This window comes from Gopherus evgoodei, chromosome 18 (genome assembly GCF_007399415.2).
Source record: "Gopherus evgoodei ecotype Sinaloan lineage chromosome 18, rGopEvg1_v1.p, whole genome shotgun sequence".
Taxonomy (NCBI): Eukaryota; Metazoa; Chordata; order Testudines; family Testudinidae; genus Gopherus; species Gopherus evgoodei.
Window position 1 is genome coordinate 1,724,496 of NC_044339.1, and position 16,992 is coordinate 1,741,487.

Sequence of the window (16,992 nt, forward strand, 5' to 3'; positions counted from 1 at the left end):
CTGCTGCATGCTGTAGAGTGGGGGGGGGGGCCCTTTCTTTTCCACAAGTGCCCTAGGCACAGCGATGGGGCTCCCAGCGCTCAGGTATACCAACCCTGGTGACAGGCGCTGCTTGGAGAAGTGGCTGAATCAGGGGAACACGTAACTTACGCTGGGGCAGGAGGAGGGTGGAACTTAAACTCAGGTGTTCAGTGGGGGGCAGCTCATCCTTCTTCCCCCTAACACCCCTGCCCCGCACAGCTGCTGCCGCTGCATACGTGCATTCTGCTCAGGCCAGATGGTGTCTATATTAGAGTGCAGAGCTGGCCACATCTCACCCAGCAGATCTGCTCCTCGGGGCATTCCCCGGTGTCCCGGCAGCTGGCTGGAGGGTTTCAATACAAGTATTCACGGCTTTCTGCCCTGGCAGTGCTGCTGAGCCAGCCCAGCCCAGGGACAGCCAGTGGAAATCGGACTCACTCTGGCATCATAGACTTTAAGGCCAGAAGGGACCATACTTGACCATCCAGCACATCAGAGGCAGAGAACCTCATGCACCCATCCCTGGAATGAGTCCCTAACCTCTGGCTAAGCAAGACAGAGAATCCACCATTTACTCTTGTTCCAAACCAGGAAGTGACCCGGGCCCCTGCTGCCAGAGGAAGGTGGAAACGGCCCAGGGTCTCTGCTGATCTCACCTAGGGACAATTCCTTCCCAACCCCAATACAGCGATCACAATGGCCTGCCCAGCTTAGAGCCCAGAATCTTTCTTTCTGGTGATAAATGAGCTGGAAAGATTTCTGCTGGATAGCCCCTCTCCAGGCCAACTTTGCAGAGCCGGGAGTTAGGGGAGGAAAGAACACCTGCACATGAAAGCACATCCAGGAAAACACTCCAGAATCTTCCTGGCTGCAGATTTTCTGTGGCTTTTGTTTTTCTTCTTAATGAATGTCTACCCCAAGGAAAGCCCAGGGCCTTGCTTATCAGCCAGTATTTTGCCCAAGTCTTCTACGTGCTCCTCAAATGTTCATAAAATTCCACCTGCAAGCCATTATTCTACTGATCACAGCCAAACAGACCATGTGACAAGGGTATTAAGGCAGCCCAAAGTCAGAAAACGCTGGAATGAAGGCTGCCTCTGCCCTTTGCCCCCCTCAGGCGAAGTCTCCTGATAACATGATCACACACTAGTTTTTCCCCGGCACCCCTGCCTCAGTTAGTGCACAGAGACCTGCCTGGGGATGACCCACAGCTGTGCAGTGGTCTGTAGCACCCATGCTTTTGGACCTCGATATCTCTGTGCCTCTGCTCCCCGTCTGCAAAACAGGGATCGTAACATGCCCCCACTTTCCCCAGGTGCTGGGGAAATAATTTCACTGACATCCATTCCTTACTGCTTGGGAAGCACTCAGAGAATAAATACTGCAATGAGAGCCACAAAAAAGCCCAGGAGGAAATAAATTTGGTCTTCAGAGCAGGAGTTGAGCAGTGTGCAGTAAATGAGGCCTGGGGCCAGACCCGGAACAAGGAAGATAAAGGTAATATTGCCCTAGCTGCTCGTTCAGGAGAGCGCTGTGTCCCTGTGCAAGGGGCGAGGGGGGGCGCTGTGGAGAACACAGCACGTTTCACAGGCGTTACACACTATACCAGAATACATACGCACAAGGAGACCAAATTAGGGATGCATAGACAAGCTTAGTCCTGGAGCTTTTAACTTGAGTAGGTCTTAGCTCGGACTTAGCAACGGCATCAAGCAGGAGTGTCCAAACATGCTCGGAACCTTTGCCTGTCTCTGGCCGACGGCTCATCCCACAAGCTCCCCACGGACCCCGCTGCAGCTGAAGGCCAGTGGCTGCACTGCCCGGTCTGGAGCAGCAGTCTGCCGCATGCGCTTTAGGCGATGTGTCTGCTTGGTGCTTTGCTGAAGAGGGATGGCCGGGATGCAACACGCTTCTGCTGCTTTTGCTGCAATGAGGCTTTTGAATGTTTGTTCAGCCCTGGCAATATCAGAACAGCATTTCACAGCAGCAGGGGCGGGGGCCTTTGGCTCATCTCCGTACCAGCACCGAGAGGTCAGGCCAATAGTGAGAGCACGCTGGCACTTCGGCGAGATCCAGCAGCATCACACGCCCGGCTCTTCCCATCCCCGGCCCCCACTGCCCCATTCCCAGGGCACGAAAGCTTTATAACGTCCATCTCCCAGCGGCTCCCTTGACTTTGCTCCATGGATTTTGCTCAGTTCTCACAGGGCACCAGGACCAGGGCCGCGCCCAGCTGCTCTCTCAGCCTGACTGCACTGGAGCAGAGAGCTTCAGTGCCCGGGAGCCTGGCCCAGCCGGTTCTCCTTTATACAGGGCTAGTCTCTGGGTCCAGATGGTGTTGGGGGGGGGAGGGGGGAAGAGAAGGGCTTTTCAGCATGAGGTCATGGTGAAGGCACAAGGCTGGAATCAGGACTCCTGGGTCCTCGTCCCAGATCTGTGTCCGACGTGCTGTGGCAACCCTGGGCCTCAGTTTCCCCAGGTGTGACACGGGGGTGACAGTTCCCCATCCCCCCTCTTGGGGGAGCGAATCACTCCCGTTGTGTGTGCTGGAGACCCCCAGCACGGCAGGCCGCCAGCAAAAGGGCAAGATTATGTTACTCAATATCCTTAGTGACAGTGAAACAATGGGGGGAAAGGCAAAAACCCTGGGAGCTGGAAAGCGCTGTCAGCTGGGCTGGCTGCCTTCCCTAGAGGCATGAGTCAGAGGCTCTGACGCCAGCCCAGGGCTGGGTCCAAGGACAGGTGCAATGCAGGACTCAAACACACAGTGGAACTAACTTGGGCTGGAATCTGCACACCAGGCTGTCCGTGGGAATGCACCAACCCACGTGACACAGGCACGGAAGGGCCCCTTGCCCAGGCCATACACCAGCCCTGCCCCACGGACAGCTCAGCAGGGGATGGCTGACAGGCCAACATGCCACTTTAGCTCCCCTGCCCCACCCCTCTCCACCAGGATCAGGCCAGGCCCCGTCTAGCTTCAGGGAACCTCATGGCATCTCGCCTTGGGCCACAGACAGGGCACGTGATGCCCTCACACCCCAGTCACACCCCGAGCCGGTCTCTGCCCTGCAAAGTCTCTTTGGCAGCAGGAGGGCCAGCAAGGATCCTCCACCATGCAGCACAAATGCTACGAAAAGCTACCCAGACAGGGCCCCTTGGCAATGGGCCTATCCAGCTAGGGAGGGCACCATGGAGCACCCCCCCTACACACACACCCCCTTTGACCCTAAACAACTAGCTCTCCCAGCGGCTGGGCCTCAATCCCAGATCTCCACAGGGCAGCTCCGAGAACCAGTCCCAACAGCCCTGCATGAGCAGAATTCAGCCCCTGCCCTGGACCCACAGTAGCTCAGAGCACTCAGCCCAGGGTCCCCAGGACAACCGTCAGGTGCAGAGAGTAGGCCAAGCCCTGCTCCAAGGCCAAAGCAATCGCCCCAGCTCCCTGCTAGCTCCCTGGCTCCGGTGCACTCCCTTCGCCCTGCCACAGCGTGGCTCCGTCTCAGCTGCCCACAAGCTTCAGCCCCATGCTTAGCACATTCTTCTCAGATCAACATTACCTAATTTATCCACAGCTCCTTCTCTGCACTCACTCAAAATAGCAGCCGCTGCGGAGAAAGAAGGGGGGAAAGCCCCTACCATTACCAAAATAACCAACCCAGCGCCTGGGAGTCTGTGAGGCGAGAGGCTTGCCATATGCTGGAGCGGCCTGAGGGGGGCCTGCTCCTGCTCCCCCTCCAGTCACCGGCAAAAGCCCCATTGAGTTCAGCAGGAGCAGGCTTGGACCCTTTGAATTTACACATTCCAGGGTGGGAAGAGAACCCAAGTCCTGACTCCCAGACCACCCTGTGCTACCCCCCAATCACACTCCCAGACCACCCTGCACTACCCCCCCGATCACACTCACAGACCACCCTGCGCTACCCCCAATCACACTCCCAGAGCACCCTGCGCTACCCCCCAATCAACTCCCAGACCACCCTGCGCTACCCCCCATCAACTCCCAGAGCACCCTGCGCTACCCCCCCGATCACACTCCCAGACCACCCTGCACTACCCCCCAATCAACTCCCAGACCACCCTGCGCTACTCCCCAATCACACTCCCAGACCACCCTGCGCTACCCCCCAATCAACTCCCAGACCACCCTGCGCTACCCCCCCGATCACACTCCCAGAGCACCCTGCGCTACCCCCAATCAACTCCCAGACCACCCTGCGCTACCCCCTCAATCACACTCCCAGACCACCCTGCGCTACCCCCTCAATCACATTCGCCCCCCAGAGCCAGGACAAGAACCCAGGAGTCCTGACTGCTGGGCCCTGCTCTAGCTGCCCTTGGAGATGGAGAAGCTAAAAAGAACCCTGGAGTCCTGGAAGACCAGTCCAGGCTCCCAATGGAAATGGGGCCCAGCAAGGTCGGATCCAGCCAAGAACCAGTGGGGAGCTCTGTGCAGGGACAGAGTGCCCATGCCATGACTTCAGCAGGACTCAGCTTGCTGGCTCTGAAGGTGAGGTGCGGGCAGGGGCATGGCAGGGGCTGGTGCTACTCTGCAGCGACTCCTCTGGATGAGTTAGGCATATTGCTCAGGTGACTCAGAGGCCCCAGGATTCCTGCTGGCTGCCAAGCTATCCCCCACCCCTGTCCCCAACGTCGGCCTCAAAAGTCTGCACCACAAACAGCATCTGGCTCTCCCAGCCCTGCTCAGTCTGCCCAGGGGCATGAAGCTGGCAGAGGTCTCCGACTGCTCTCTTGGGAGCTGGGCAGTGCCATCCCTGCCCTCCCCACTAATGCATCTGCTCTGATACTTGCAACCACATCCCACAAGCCAATGGGCACTCTGCCCCAGCGAGGCCTTTGAAGAGGCAGCAAGGATGCTGGGAGGGGAAGGTGGACAAGCAGCCCATGTACGCAGGGGTGAGGAAGGCTGGAAGGAGGGCACACAGGCTGCACGGTGACCATGGCTCAGTTGTCTTAAACTAGGGTTTTCTCAAACAGGGAAAGCCCTGGTGGGCCAGGGCCAGTGTGTTTACCTGCCCCGTCTGCAGATCCGGCCAATTGCGGCTCAGACCCAGCAGCTCCCATTGGCCTGGAGCAGCGATCCGCGGCCAGTGGGAGCCACGATCAGCTGGACCTGTGGACGAGGCAGGTAAACACACTGGCCCGGCCTGCCAGGGCCTTTCCCCTGTTTGAGAAACCCTGTCTTAAACCCACCGTGTGGCCCAAAGAGGTGCCAGGAAGAGCCACCCAGGGGTAAGGGCTATGGGTGTAGGGATCAAGTCAGTCAGGTGCTGGCCAAGAGTTGACAGAGTCCATGTGCCGGAGAGAGAAGAGGAACCCGGATCAGATGCCAGGGACCAGCTGGGCATAGGGCTGCGGGGGAGAGATCCTCCCTGGAAATCTATGTGACTTGGAAGGAAATGCCCATGGAGAACGAAGCAGAGGGAGTTGGTTTTATTGTTAACTCTGTGACCAGGGACATGGCCCAGCAGGTAGGAGGATCCTACATGGACTCCAACAGCTGGCACAAAACACCCACCTCCAAGGGCAGCTAGAGCAGACAGCTGGGAGGCAGGACTCCTGGGTTCTCTTCCCAGCTCTGGGAGAGCAGTGGCATCAAGCAGTCAGAGCAGGGGACTGGGTGCAAGGACTCCAGGATTCGCTTCCCAGCAAACCCAGCAAGTGGCTGTGAGCAGAGTGATGAGGGCTCCTACACCAAGCTCTGCGAGAGGCCACAGAAATACCCAGCATGTGCATTATCCCAGGAGAAGCGCAGGCTCAGAGCCCTGGCTGATTGAAGGGGCCCCGGGGCAGGCAGGTATGAGCCCTAAATCCATCTAGGTCTGCTTTGGAGCAGGTGCAAGAAAGCTCGCAGGCCTTGGTGGTTCTGAGCCAGCGAGCAGCGTGTGTGCACAGCTCAGACCAGGCCTCACAAACTCACCACACCCCAGAGGCCACAGCTGCTGTCACTTCTCTCACAAACCTAGATTCATCAGCCTTTGCCAAGGGCCTCTCATGGGTCACACCGTGATGTGGGTGGGGGAGGTACAGCCGGCTGAGACAGACACCACCACCTCCAAGGGCCAGAGGCAGCTGCCTGCCTGCCATGGCAGCAGAAGCAACATCAAAGCAGGGGCAGAAGGGGAGGAAAGATGAGGAGGGGAGGGCAGAGCAGACAGCTCTGAGGGCTGCGGAGCTCCACACAGCACCAGTCCCCCCCAAGCCCTGAGCTCCCAGTTCAGCTAGAGATGCCTAGACACACACACCCCTCAGCCTGCCCCGGGGGGCAACCCACCTGCCCGCAGGGCCTGCCCCACATGTGCAGGCTGGGAAGGACTGGATTACCACCCGCTGGTGTCGGTTTCACCTAGGGTGATTGGGTAGCAAGTGTGAAAAATCAGGATGGGGGTGGGGGGTAATAGGTGCCTATATTAGACAAAGCCCCAAATATTGGACTTGTCCCTATAAAATCGGGACATCTGGTCACCCTAATTTCAGAGCCCACAGAGGGAAAAATGGTTCCATTGATCCTACGTGAATGGCACCGAGAGGCAACGGAAGCAGCGAGCTGGAGTTTGGTCTCAGGCTATTTACTTTGCCTGTTTCCACAGACGATGCTGATGCGGTTTAGCAGCTTTAACTCTGTGCATCTCGAGGCCTGTCAGTAAATAACTGCCTGATGCCCCCATAACTTCCTGCACCTGTGGAAGCTTAAATCAATAAACACAGAAAAAAATGTTTGGCAACAAACATGGATATTAGCCATCAAAATTACTAAAGCCAAGTCCAATTCTCCCAAGCCCACTCCACTCTGCACAGCGATCCTGGATCATTCCATAGCCAAGAACACAACACCTCCAGGACCATGCATCTCCCCCGGCCAAACCAGGCTGCAGCAGCTTGCATAGCCTCTCCTCAGCTGGCCAGCAGGAGGCGCTACTGAAGGGGCATGACTCACACAGTCAGAAATACCCACAGGGTTAATTGGTTGAAGGCACCTTTTGTCATAACCCAGGGGACTGAGGCCAGTGCTCTCCCCAGGAGTCTCATTTCCGTGGCACTCCAGGTTTGCTCACAAGCACTGGGCTCGGCTGGTTTCTCACCAGAGAGTCTCTTGCCTCTCTTTGGTGTACAAAGGAAAAGCCAGAGAGAATCCTGGTTTCCCCACAAGCCTGTACACAGAGCCTGCACCAGGACAGAAGTGCAGCACTCGGCTGGGGACATCAGACCCGCAGCAGTGGGGCCTCCAAAGGCATTTCCCATCTGCCCTGCCCTGCCCTGCCCTTTGCCCTAGAGGAGGGCGCTCAGCAGGACAAATGTACTATCACTAGTCACCAAAATCACTGTGCCCAGATCTCGTGGCCGCCCCCCGAGCGAGGCAGCAGGTGTGCTGGATGGAGTCTCATGAACAGATATGGAATCAGCCCCCCATGGCACCAGCTGCTCCCCGCCCCGGCCAAGCTCCCAGTCTGGGCACTGCAGGGCTAGGGGGCAATGAGGAAAGCAGGAGTACTGAGCATTCTCTTGGCAAGGGCGGAGCTGAGTCTCCAAACCACGCTCCAAGCTCCAGCTCCCACATAGCGCTGGTGGGAGCTACTACTGGGCCCTGTACTTCCAGCCTGACCCAAGCACGGGACCCCTGGAGCCTGCTATTCCCCAGGCATCCCTGTTCTAGCTGCGCATTGGAACAATCAGATGGTAAACGCAGCGACTGCACTTGGCTCAGACAGCTCCGTGTGCCGCTGAGAACAAGAATCCACAGCAAGACATGGTCCCCTCCGGTGCAGCCCACAAGCTCCCCGCCCCCCATCCATGCAGATTCCCTCCCTGCCTGCATGGCTACGCTACTGCCCCTGGGCTGGCCCAGCATGGCAGCTGCTGGTGCAGGGTAGCCGTGGTGGCACACGAACGCCCTTCTGTACATGGTGCTCCTTCCCCCAGCCCAGCCACAGGTTCCACACCATGGATTCCTCAGTCCAGAGAACCCCACGTTCGGGTTGCCACAGCCCCAACAAAAGCGCCTGAAACCCTCCTATCTGCTCCAAGTTCTGGCGACTCCCCCCGCCTCCCATTGCTCACGCCCTGTTCAGTGAGGTGAATGGCAAGCTCTGACATAGCTCGCCTACCCACCAAACATCCCCTGGCCCCCCAGCCAGGGAGGAGCCATAACCCCTCCCCACATGGGGGCAGCGGTATGGAGGGGCGATCAGCGCCCACACAGGGAAGGGTGTGGACCGAGGGCTGACATGAAACGCTCTTCACACATGCCTGCAGCCCACAGGAATGTCCTCACACCAGCCAGCAAGATAGGAGGGGCAGCATGCCTGGGAACCCCAGCTTAACCTCCGAGGCCACGGCTCGCCACCCCATCTTCTGTAGGCACCAGCCCTCCTACATCACTCCCCCCCCCCCGGCTCTTTTAGGAGTCTGGCCCCTCTCTAGTTTCCACAGTGAAGGGGACTCTCTCCTCAGCCCCCTCCCACCAGCAGGAGTCCCATCTCCATCGCTGGCCCTATCCTCTTGGAAACGAGGGGACCCCCACTGTCAGTCTAGGGACAGCCGTGGGGCACAGAGGTGACTGCGCTCTGTGGGCTCAGCGCTGGCCAAAGGAATAGGGGAGCAGGGCCTTTCTAGGTATGGGCATGGGGAGCTCCAGAGGGACCCGGCTAAGCCAGCTGGCAAGCACTGGCCCCCTGGGTGCCCCCTGCCCTGCAGGCACTGCTTCTGGGCACTGTGCTGGCATCTCCTTCATCACAGCAACATATAAAAGCTTGAGACCTGAGCTGGGAAAAGAACTAAACTTTAGCTGTCCAGGGATCTGCCCGGGGGTCTCCCGGCAGGGAGGGGTCACTACTGAAGGGGAGCTGGGAGCAGCAGGGCCATAGTGAAAGATCAGGGTCAGAGCCAGCCCCTTCCCCCCACTCCGTACGTGTCCCTCTGCACACAGGCAGGCTGGCCACAAAGACACACCCACACAACATCAGACCTTCCCTCTTCCCCGTGCAGCCAGGGCCAGACTCTGCCCACCCTGCCAGAGGGTCAGACTGGAGCCACTCCACTGGACCTGGGGCATTTACACCAGGCCTGGTCCCCGAGGGGCGTCTGGTAGCTAGTCACAGGGACACATTCATTCAGTAACTGTGCTGTCTGCTCCCGCGTGGACAGCTGAATGGCAGGGCCATCAGTCCTGGCGGTGCTGGACGAAGGGTCCAATCCTGATCTGCTTTCACTTGTTAGTGCTCAGACGCTAGGGGTCCTTTGCCCTCAATTCCCCCTTGACCAAAGTTCCCTCTTTGCTCCTCCGCAGTTCGAGCCATCAGGCCAGAAGGGACCAGCGTGATAGAGTCTGACCTCCCGCCTAGCACAACTCGAGAAGCCTCTCCACGTGAGCCAGCGCAAAGCTCGGAGAAAGACTGGCCACGTGCTGGAGAATCCCCCGCATCCCAGGCCAGCAGGCACCTCACCCTTAAACATTTGCTTTTATTTCTAGTCTGAAGGTGTCTGGCTTCAGCCTGCAGCCACAAGCAGGATTACACCCTGCATGGAGCCTGGGAGGCTGTCCTGTGTTGGGGTCGTCGGCAGCAGAATCCCCCTTCCCAGGCAGTTTGTTTCAGTGAGACCATCCTCATTTCTCCAGGGGACGAGAGCGCAGGGACAACTCCCATGGGCACAGTTCTTCTCTCACACCACGGAGATTCGGAGTTACTCTTGATTTACTCACAACACAGCCCTGCATCCAGCATTGCCAGCTCTCTCCATTTAAGCAGGAGCCTCACAAGCTGGAGTCAAGTCTCTGCTTTCATTTTTAAAAAATGAGTTTCTAGCCTGAATGTTGGTGGAGAAAATGTGACCAGAGGGTGACCTGAAGCTCAGAAGGCAAAAAGAGAGAAGCCCTACATTTACTTAAATAAAAAAAAGTCTCATGATTGTTAAGCTAGTCAACTGGCTCGGGATTGTGAATGCTTGGGGTTCATGACACCGAGTACCCCCACCCCACCCAGCTTACACGGGAGAGCACGCCACATGCCAGTGATCACCTGCTCGCACTTGGCCATGCCATGGGTGTGCCAGGTTGATTTTCCTGCTGTGTGTGGCGTTCCTGTTGCGGGGCTCTGGCTCACCGGGCCTAGAGGGAAACATGTTGATACGCGGAGGCTTGGCAGATGAGCATAGCGGGGAGCAGGCGGACCACAAGGGCAAATGGTGGCCTGTGCTGCGTGCCCAAGAAGGGGAGCCAGTGGGTGTCCAGTGCCCATGGATTCCCCTCAATGGCCTCCCCATCGCAGAGGCTGAGGGAGCTGTCCCTCGGCTCCCAGCACTGCAGGGCCCAGAGCTCTGCACGGGGCTCCTAGGCGCCACCGTAACAGAAATACTAACGTGGAAGAGGACAAGCACAGGAATGAAGGAGGGGGATGGGGGGAACGGGGATGGCGTGGAGCCAAGGACAACGCTGCTCCAAGGAGCCTGCCTTGGCCTGCACCTCGATATGCATGGCCAGAGCTTGCTACATCGCTCGGCCAGAACAGCAGAGCAGCTCCACGTTACCCTCCCATTGTGACATCACCACTCACAGCCATGACATCACTGTCTGCAGCTTCCCATCCATCTGTCCCAGAGATCTGCAGGGGAAGTCTCTGCGGTGCAGTGGGACAGCGCAGCTGACTCATTCACCCCCAGCAGGCTGAGAGCCCAGAGCCAGGGTGCAGGCACTCACAAAGCCCCAGGATTTACTGCTGGCTTTTCCATTGCATTTCTGACACACTTGCAGCCCTGGCCCCGCCACACCCCAGCTCCTCAAAGCAGCAATTGACAAGAGGGGAGAAGGCAAGCGGGAGTGCTCCCAACCTGCCTCATTTGGAAAACATCTCGGCTTCTACAGCCCAAGTTCCAGGCATATTTCTCAGCCACTGTCAGCTTTAATTTGGTCCAAGAATCCTGGGTCTGTGGTGCAGAGGAGAAGGCGAGCGAGACAGAGGAAGAGGGGAGAGCAGGCAAGGGGGGAGGCCTGGAGGCCAGCCAAAGAGAGGTGTGTTTATGCACCTCCCGGACACACGTCTGCCTCTGCCACTTAGCAAACAACTGAGACACCCATAGTGCACCTTCTTCCCCACTCCACCCCCACCTGATGGGCACCTTCGCTCCCAGCCTCTTTCTCCCAATGGGGCAGCTCCATCTGCCAGTGATGCCAGGACTGGCCACCTCTCAGCAAAGGCGAGCCGCCATTGAGAACACAGCAGCACCTCGTGCAGTCACTAAGCTGGATCCAGGGCTCCCCAAGCACAGGCTGTGGGCTCTTGCCGAGACTCCTCTGGGGGGCCTATGGGATGACACCCAGAGCTGGAGCTGAGATTGGCCACCCACAGTGGCTGCTTGCAGGGCATTTCCACCTCCTGGTTAAAAACCAAATAAGCCAGAGTCCAGCGCTGAAGCCACCAGCATGGAGCCAGTCCCCCCACGGTAGCAGAAGGCAGGTGCTTAGGGCAGCACCATGCACTGCTCTATAGCGCCCCCTCTGGCCACTTCAGGAACTGCATTAAGCCACCGCTGGCAGAATAGCATGTCAGTGTCTGGCAAGGTGTTGGGGGGCAGTGGTGTCCTTGGGAGACACCTGATGGGAATAAGGTCCTGGCTCCCCCAGCCTCCCTCTCCCCAGAGAGACTATACCCCACCTAAAGCTGTTGGAGCTGGGTGGTAGGGAGGGGTGGCCAGCTGGAAGCCTGACCTCAGCATATCTCCTAGCCCAGGCTCTTCCCCCACAGGGTTCCGGCACTGTAACTCAGGGCATGTCTACACAATTACTGCAGTGGATCATGTCCACACTACCCTCCTTCTGTCCATAGCGTACGTCCGCACCAGGAGCACTTCCACCGACTAAAGAGGGGCAGTGTCAGGGGCTGAGAGCCCAGGCTCATGGCTGCCCCCACCGGGAGCACGGCAGCCACCTGAGCTTGGATCTCTCTGCCGGGAGCATGGCAGGCTCCAGACACTGATCTCCCCACCAGGAACCCAGCTGCCCCCAGGGCTCTCGGCTCTCTGCTCCCCACCAGCATGTCAGCCACTCAAGCTCCAGGCGCGGAGCTCCCTGCCGAGCGCAGCCTAGGTTCCCTGAGGCTGCTGTGCTCCCAGAGCAGAGCAGAGAGCCCGGGTTTCTTGTCAATTTCATGGCTCTGTGAGGAGCCGTGAAATTGACAAGAATGACAGCTGCCAGCCGCTGTAAGTAATCCGCAGCATCTACACAGACACTGCACTGCCCTAACTATGCCCACACATGCCCTGCTCCGCTCATGGAGGGAGGTATGATGTCAGTGTAGCAGGGCACGTTCATCTCCGGGAGCACGGCTGCAGTGTGGACACTGACATAATTAGTGTAGACTAGGCCTCAGAGTCTTTCTACTGCCCCTGGCAGCCACTTCCACCTCTGCAGGGCTCCACTCCCTGCAGCTCCCTGCCAGCTTTCCAGGCTCCCAGCCAGCACTGTGACCCTGGGTATGAGAGCCAGGGTTTCAAGAGAACAGGCATGTGGGGCTACCCTGATCTCCAGAAGGGGTCTGTGGTGGCAGGACCAACCCCATATTCTCTAATCCCAGCTAGGGAGAGATCCATGAGGGGGGAGGTGGAGCGGGGGCCAAGAAAACATGGGGTGGTTTGCACCTGGGCACAGGACGAACCTCCAGTCAGGGATTCTCCAGGCCGCTCAGAACCCCCCCTCTTGGGGGAAGCTCTCTGACTGCAATGGCCTACGCTGGAGGTTAGAGGAGATTCCAGGGACTGGGCTTTAGCTTCACAAAGAAGCCAGCACACATCCCAGGGACTGTCTGACCAAGTGCGCTGCCTGGTCCCATCCGAGGGCGGCAGGTCTGCACGCTCCCTTTTGGCTGCTAAGCTGCAGCCAGATCAGGGTCCCAGGAGCCATCCCACAGCCTGGGTTCCCTTCCATTGAGGTCGCGGGAGCAGACTGAGTCCAGCACCCTGGGCTCCCTGCAGGAGAGGGCCGGGGAGAGATTCCTGTATTGTATAAATACTACAGGAGTCACTCAATCCCTGTTCTATTTAGAGCCATGTTTACAATCCTGCCTTCCCCTCCTCACACTTCCTCTCCCCCTGCCACCCCATCCCATCTCCAGTCCCCTCCTCACCCCCTTCCCAGGGAGGGAGGAGCAGATCCCACCCCCTGTGGACCCTCTGCTTTGAGAACAAGCCTGGGCAGGTGTGTGGGGGTGGGGTGGAGGATATCCGCCTGTCACATGATCCTCTCCCATTCAGCTGCTGGGGAATGTGGCCCCTTTGCTGTCCGTGGCCATGTGCACTATTCACACACCCGCCCTGCAAGCCCCCTTCTCATTCCCCTTCCAGCTCCAGCACACAGTCTCCCCAGGCCCCTGGGGATTCCTCCACCCTGCCAACCAGAGTCTGGTCACGCACACACACACTCGCTGCTCCACCCCCCAGTCCTGCCCACAGCCCACAGACAGGTAAGTGGGCTACTGCTTAAGGACAGGGCCAGCCAAACAGGGCCTGGGAAGCAGGACACCTGGGCTCTATTTCCAGCTATGCCACTGACTTGCAAATCCCCTCCCCCTTCTGTGCCTCACCTTCCTCATTTGTGAGGTAGGAGAGACCAGGTCTCACGCAGGGAAGCTGGGAGCCTGCGATGGAGCATGCTAGATGGGGCAAGTCATCAGCCGCTCCTGAATCTGGGGCCGGGTGGGAGCAGCTTCCCACAGAGGAGAAGGCAGGCTGCAGCCAGGCTCTGCTTCCCTAGGCTGGGGGAGGTCACAGGTCAGGGAAATTTCAGACAGCCAGGCCCAGGGCAGGAGGCTCGAAAAGAGTGCAGCTACCCAGCATGCACTCCTCCACCTGCTCCAAGCAGCCTCTGCCCACCAGCACCTGCCTCCAGCTCTATTCTGTGCCCTTGGGCCCCTGCCAGCGCCCCCAGGACTACTCCGAGAGCCAGGCCACCCCTGGGTATCGCGTCCAATGAACGGCCAGGGCTGCAGCACCAAGAGCGACAGGCTTTCACCCACCCTGCAGCAGGCGGGCCCCTGGCGCCCCACACCCCTGAGAGGGGCAGGCTCACAGAATCACCCTCCAAGAACAGGCTCCAGGCACAGGCTGAGGAGTTTCTCAGCTGCCTTCATTTTCTCAGAGCCTGCGGACTCTCAGACACAAAGCTGCCCATTGTTACCCACGCAGGCCAGGGCTATGTGGGTGGAGAGCAGGCAGGGCAGACTATGTAGCAACCTCCAGAGCCCCCAGAGGGCTCCTGCACTGAAGATCTTCCGGTGGAGCCCAGGGCTGGGATAGCTGACACCTGTGGGTCGGGACTGAGGGGCACCAGCAGGGCTGGGGGGCCCAGGGATGGGATAGCTGAGGTCTGTGGGTCGGGACTGAGGGGCACCAGCAGGGCTGGGGGGCCCAGGGCTGGGATAGCTGACACCTGTGGGTCAGGACTGAGGGGCACCAGCAGGGCTGGGGGGCCCAGGGATGGGATAGCTGACACCTGTGGGTCGGGACTGAGGGGCACCAGCAGGGCTGGGGGGCCCAGGGATGGGATAGCTGACACCTGTGGGTCGGGACTGAGGGGCACCAGCAGGGCTGGGGGGCCCAGGGATGGGATAGCTGACACCTGTGGGTCGGGACTGAGGGGCACCAGCAGGGCTGGGGGGCCCAGGGCTGGGATAACTGAGGTCTGTGGGTTGGGACTGAGGGGCACCAGCAGGGCTAGGGGGCCCAGGGCTGGGATAGCTGAGGTCTGTGGGCCAGGACTGAGGGGCACCAGCAGGGCTGGGGGGCCCAGGGCTGGGATAGCTCAGGTCTGTGGGTCGGGACTGAGGGCCACCAGCAGGGCTGGGGGGGGGGGTCAGGGCTGGGATAACTGAGGCCTGTGGGTCAGGACTGAGGGCCACCAGCAGAGCTGGGGGGGGCCCAGGGCTGGGATAGTTGAGGCCTGTGGGTCGGGATTGAGGGGCACCAGCAGGGCTGGGGGGCCCAGGGCTGGGATAGCTGAGGTCTGTGGGTCAGGAAGGAGGAGCACCAGCAGGGCTGCGGTGGGCCCAGGGCTGAGATAACTGAGATCTGTGGGTTGGGACTGAGGGACACCAGCAGGGGTGGGGGGCCCAGGGCTGGGATAGATGACGCCTGTGGGTCAGGACAGTGGGGCACCGGCAGGGCTGGGATAGCAGAGAGGCAGCAGGTCAGGACTCGGGGTGCAGTGTCTGCCAGCACCGGACCCAGCAGCGCTAGGGGGGGCAGGGCGGGGGGCCCAGGGCTGGGATAGGGGAGAGGCAGCAGGTCAGGACTCAGGGGTGCAGTGTCTGCCAGCACCGGACCTAGCAGCGCGGCAGCGATGCCCAGTGGGAGTAGCAGAGGGCATCATGGGGAGGTGGCTCTTGCCTAGGGCCCAGAAATACTCTGGGCAACTTTCACCCAACTTGGCTTCCCTGCCCTCAGACATGCTCCATGTGCAACAAACAGCAGCCCGGCCCCTGGGGCCCCCTGCACTGCCCCCGCAGGAGCTCCACAGCAGCGCCCGCCAGCGCCGGCCCCGCCCAGCTCCCTGCTCTGATCAGCGGAGGGGGCCCAGGTCAGCAGCGCCCCCCGCCCTGCAGGGCTGTTCACACGGGAGCAGCTCGCAGCAGGGTCTCCAGCCCCGCTGTCAAGGCTTGTCCGCGGGCGCTGGCTGGGCTGCCGTCCCCTGCGGGCGGGCGGGCTGAGCAGAGACTCCTGGAAAGGGGCTGCTCCCTGCTGTTGGGACGGGACGTTTCATCGTCTCCCAGCTGCGAGCGGGAGGGGGCAGCCGGTGGGGACCCCCAGCCCGCACGCTGCTGGGATGCCGCCCCGGCAGAGCCTTGGCACCCGGGGATGGGGGAAGGTCCCCGCTCCCCCCAACCCATGTGCACCCAGGAGCTGCCCCGCGGCCCCCTGCCCGCCACAGCCGGACTGGCCGAGCCCAGCCTCCCCGCCCTGGCTCCGGGCTGTTCCTGCTCCCACCGGCGCGCTGGGCTAGGAGCTGCCCCCGGGGACGGGACGGGACGGGACCCCCTAGCCGGGCACCCGGGGCGCTGCGCCCAGCACCTCCCGGGCAAGCCGCTCCCGCTTCGCGCCGGGGGGCGCGGCCTGTATTTTAAGGCGGCTATTTTTACCGCGCCCGCTCCCAGCACCGGGCCCGTCGGCTCCTACCCGCAGCTGGCGCCGAAGGAGGGAGCGAGGGCAGCGGCCACGTCCTACCGCCCGGGAGCGCTCCGAGGGGAGGCGCCGCTGAACCCCGCGGCCCCGCTCCCTCTCGCACCGGCCCACGCGGTCCCCACTCGCGGCTCAGCGCCCCCAGCCCGCCGGGGACAGAGCCAGCGACGCGGTCCGAGGGGCCCCGGGAGCTGCGCGCCGGCTGCCGGGGGCCACCCTCCCGCAGGGCTCCGCGCAGACGGGGCGGGGTGGGGTCCCCCCCTCGCCCCGGGACTTACCCGCAGGAGCGCAGCCAGCAGCAGCAGCAGCGAGCGGTGCGCCCCGGGGAGCCGCTGCCGGGGACCCATGTTCCGCCTCGGGGCGCAGCCGGGTCCGCAGTCCCAGCCCGTCCTGCTCCCGGGATCCCGGCCCGCGCACAGGGTCCGGCCCTTTGTCTGGCTGGGCCGCCGGGCGCCCGCTCCGGCCACTGGCAACTTTTCCCTTCGCCTCCCTCTTCCCTTGCGCTCTGCCCTGTCCCAGCAGCGCCGCTCCGAATCTCGGCTCCTCACTCGCTCCCGGCGGCTGGCGGCCAAACCCGGCCTGGAGTCCGGGCTCCGGAAGGGAGCTGGGCGGGGGACGGGGAAGGAGCCAAGTGAAGTCACAGTCCGGCCCCTAGGAAGGGGCGGCACATCCTGAGCAGGGCCTGATCCTGCAAACAGGGGGACACCTTGGTGACTTCACCCTGCACAGCCAGGTTCCCAGCTGAAGCCACTGGTACACCAGGGGACTTTCCCACAGAATCAGGCCCCT

The 16,992-nt window shown here is 60.7% G+C and overlaps 1 protein-coding gene across 1 annotated transcript in view; it reads right to left on the bottom strand.

Moving 5' to 3' along the window:
- The window catches only part of HSPG2 (heparan sulfate proteoglycan 2), a 189,453-nt gene extending 172,745 nt beyond the window's left edge, over nt 1–16,708 (bottom strand). Inside the window, exon 1 of the mRNA XM_030537635.1 lies at nt 16,482–16,708. Within this exon, the coding sequence (XP_030393495.1) occupies nt 16,482–16,550 (69 nt within the window). The 5' untranslated portion in view covers nt 16,551–16,708. The remainder of the gene's footprint in view (nt 1–16,481) is intronic.
- Nucleotides 16,709–16,992: the final 284 nt, after the last annotated feature.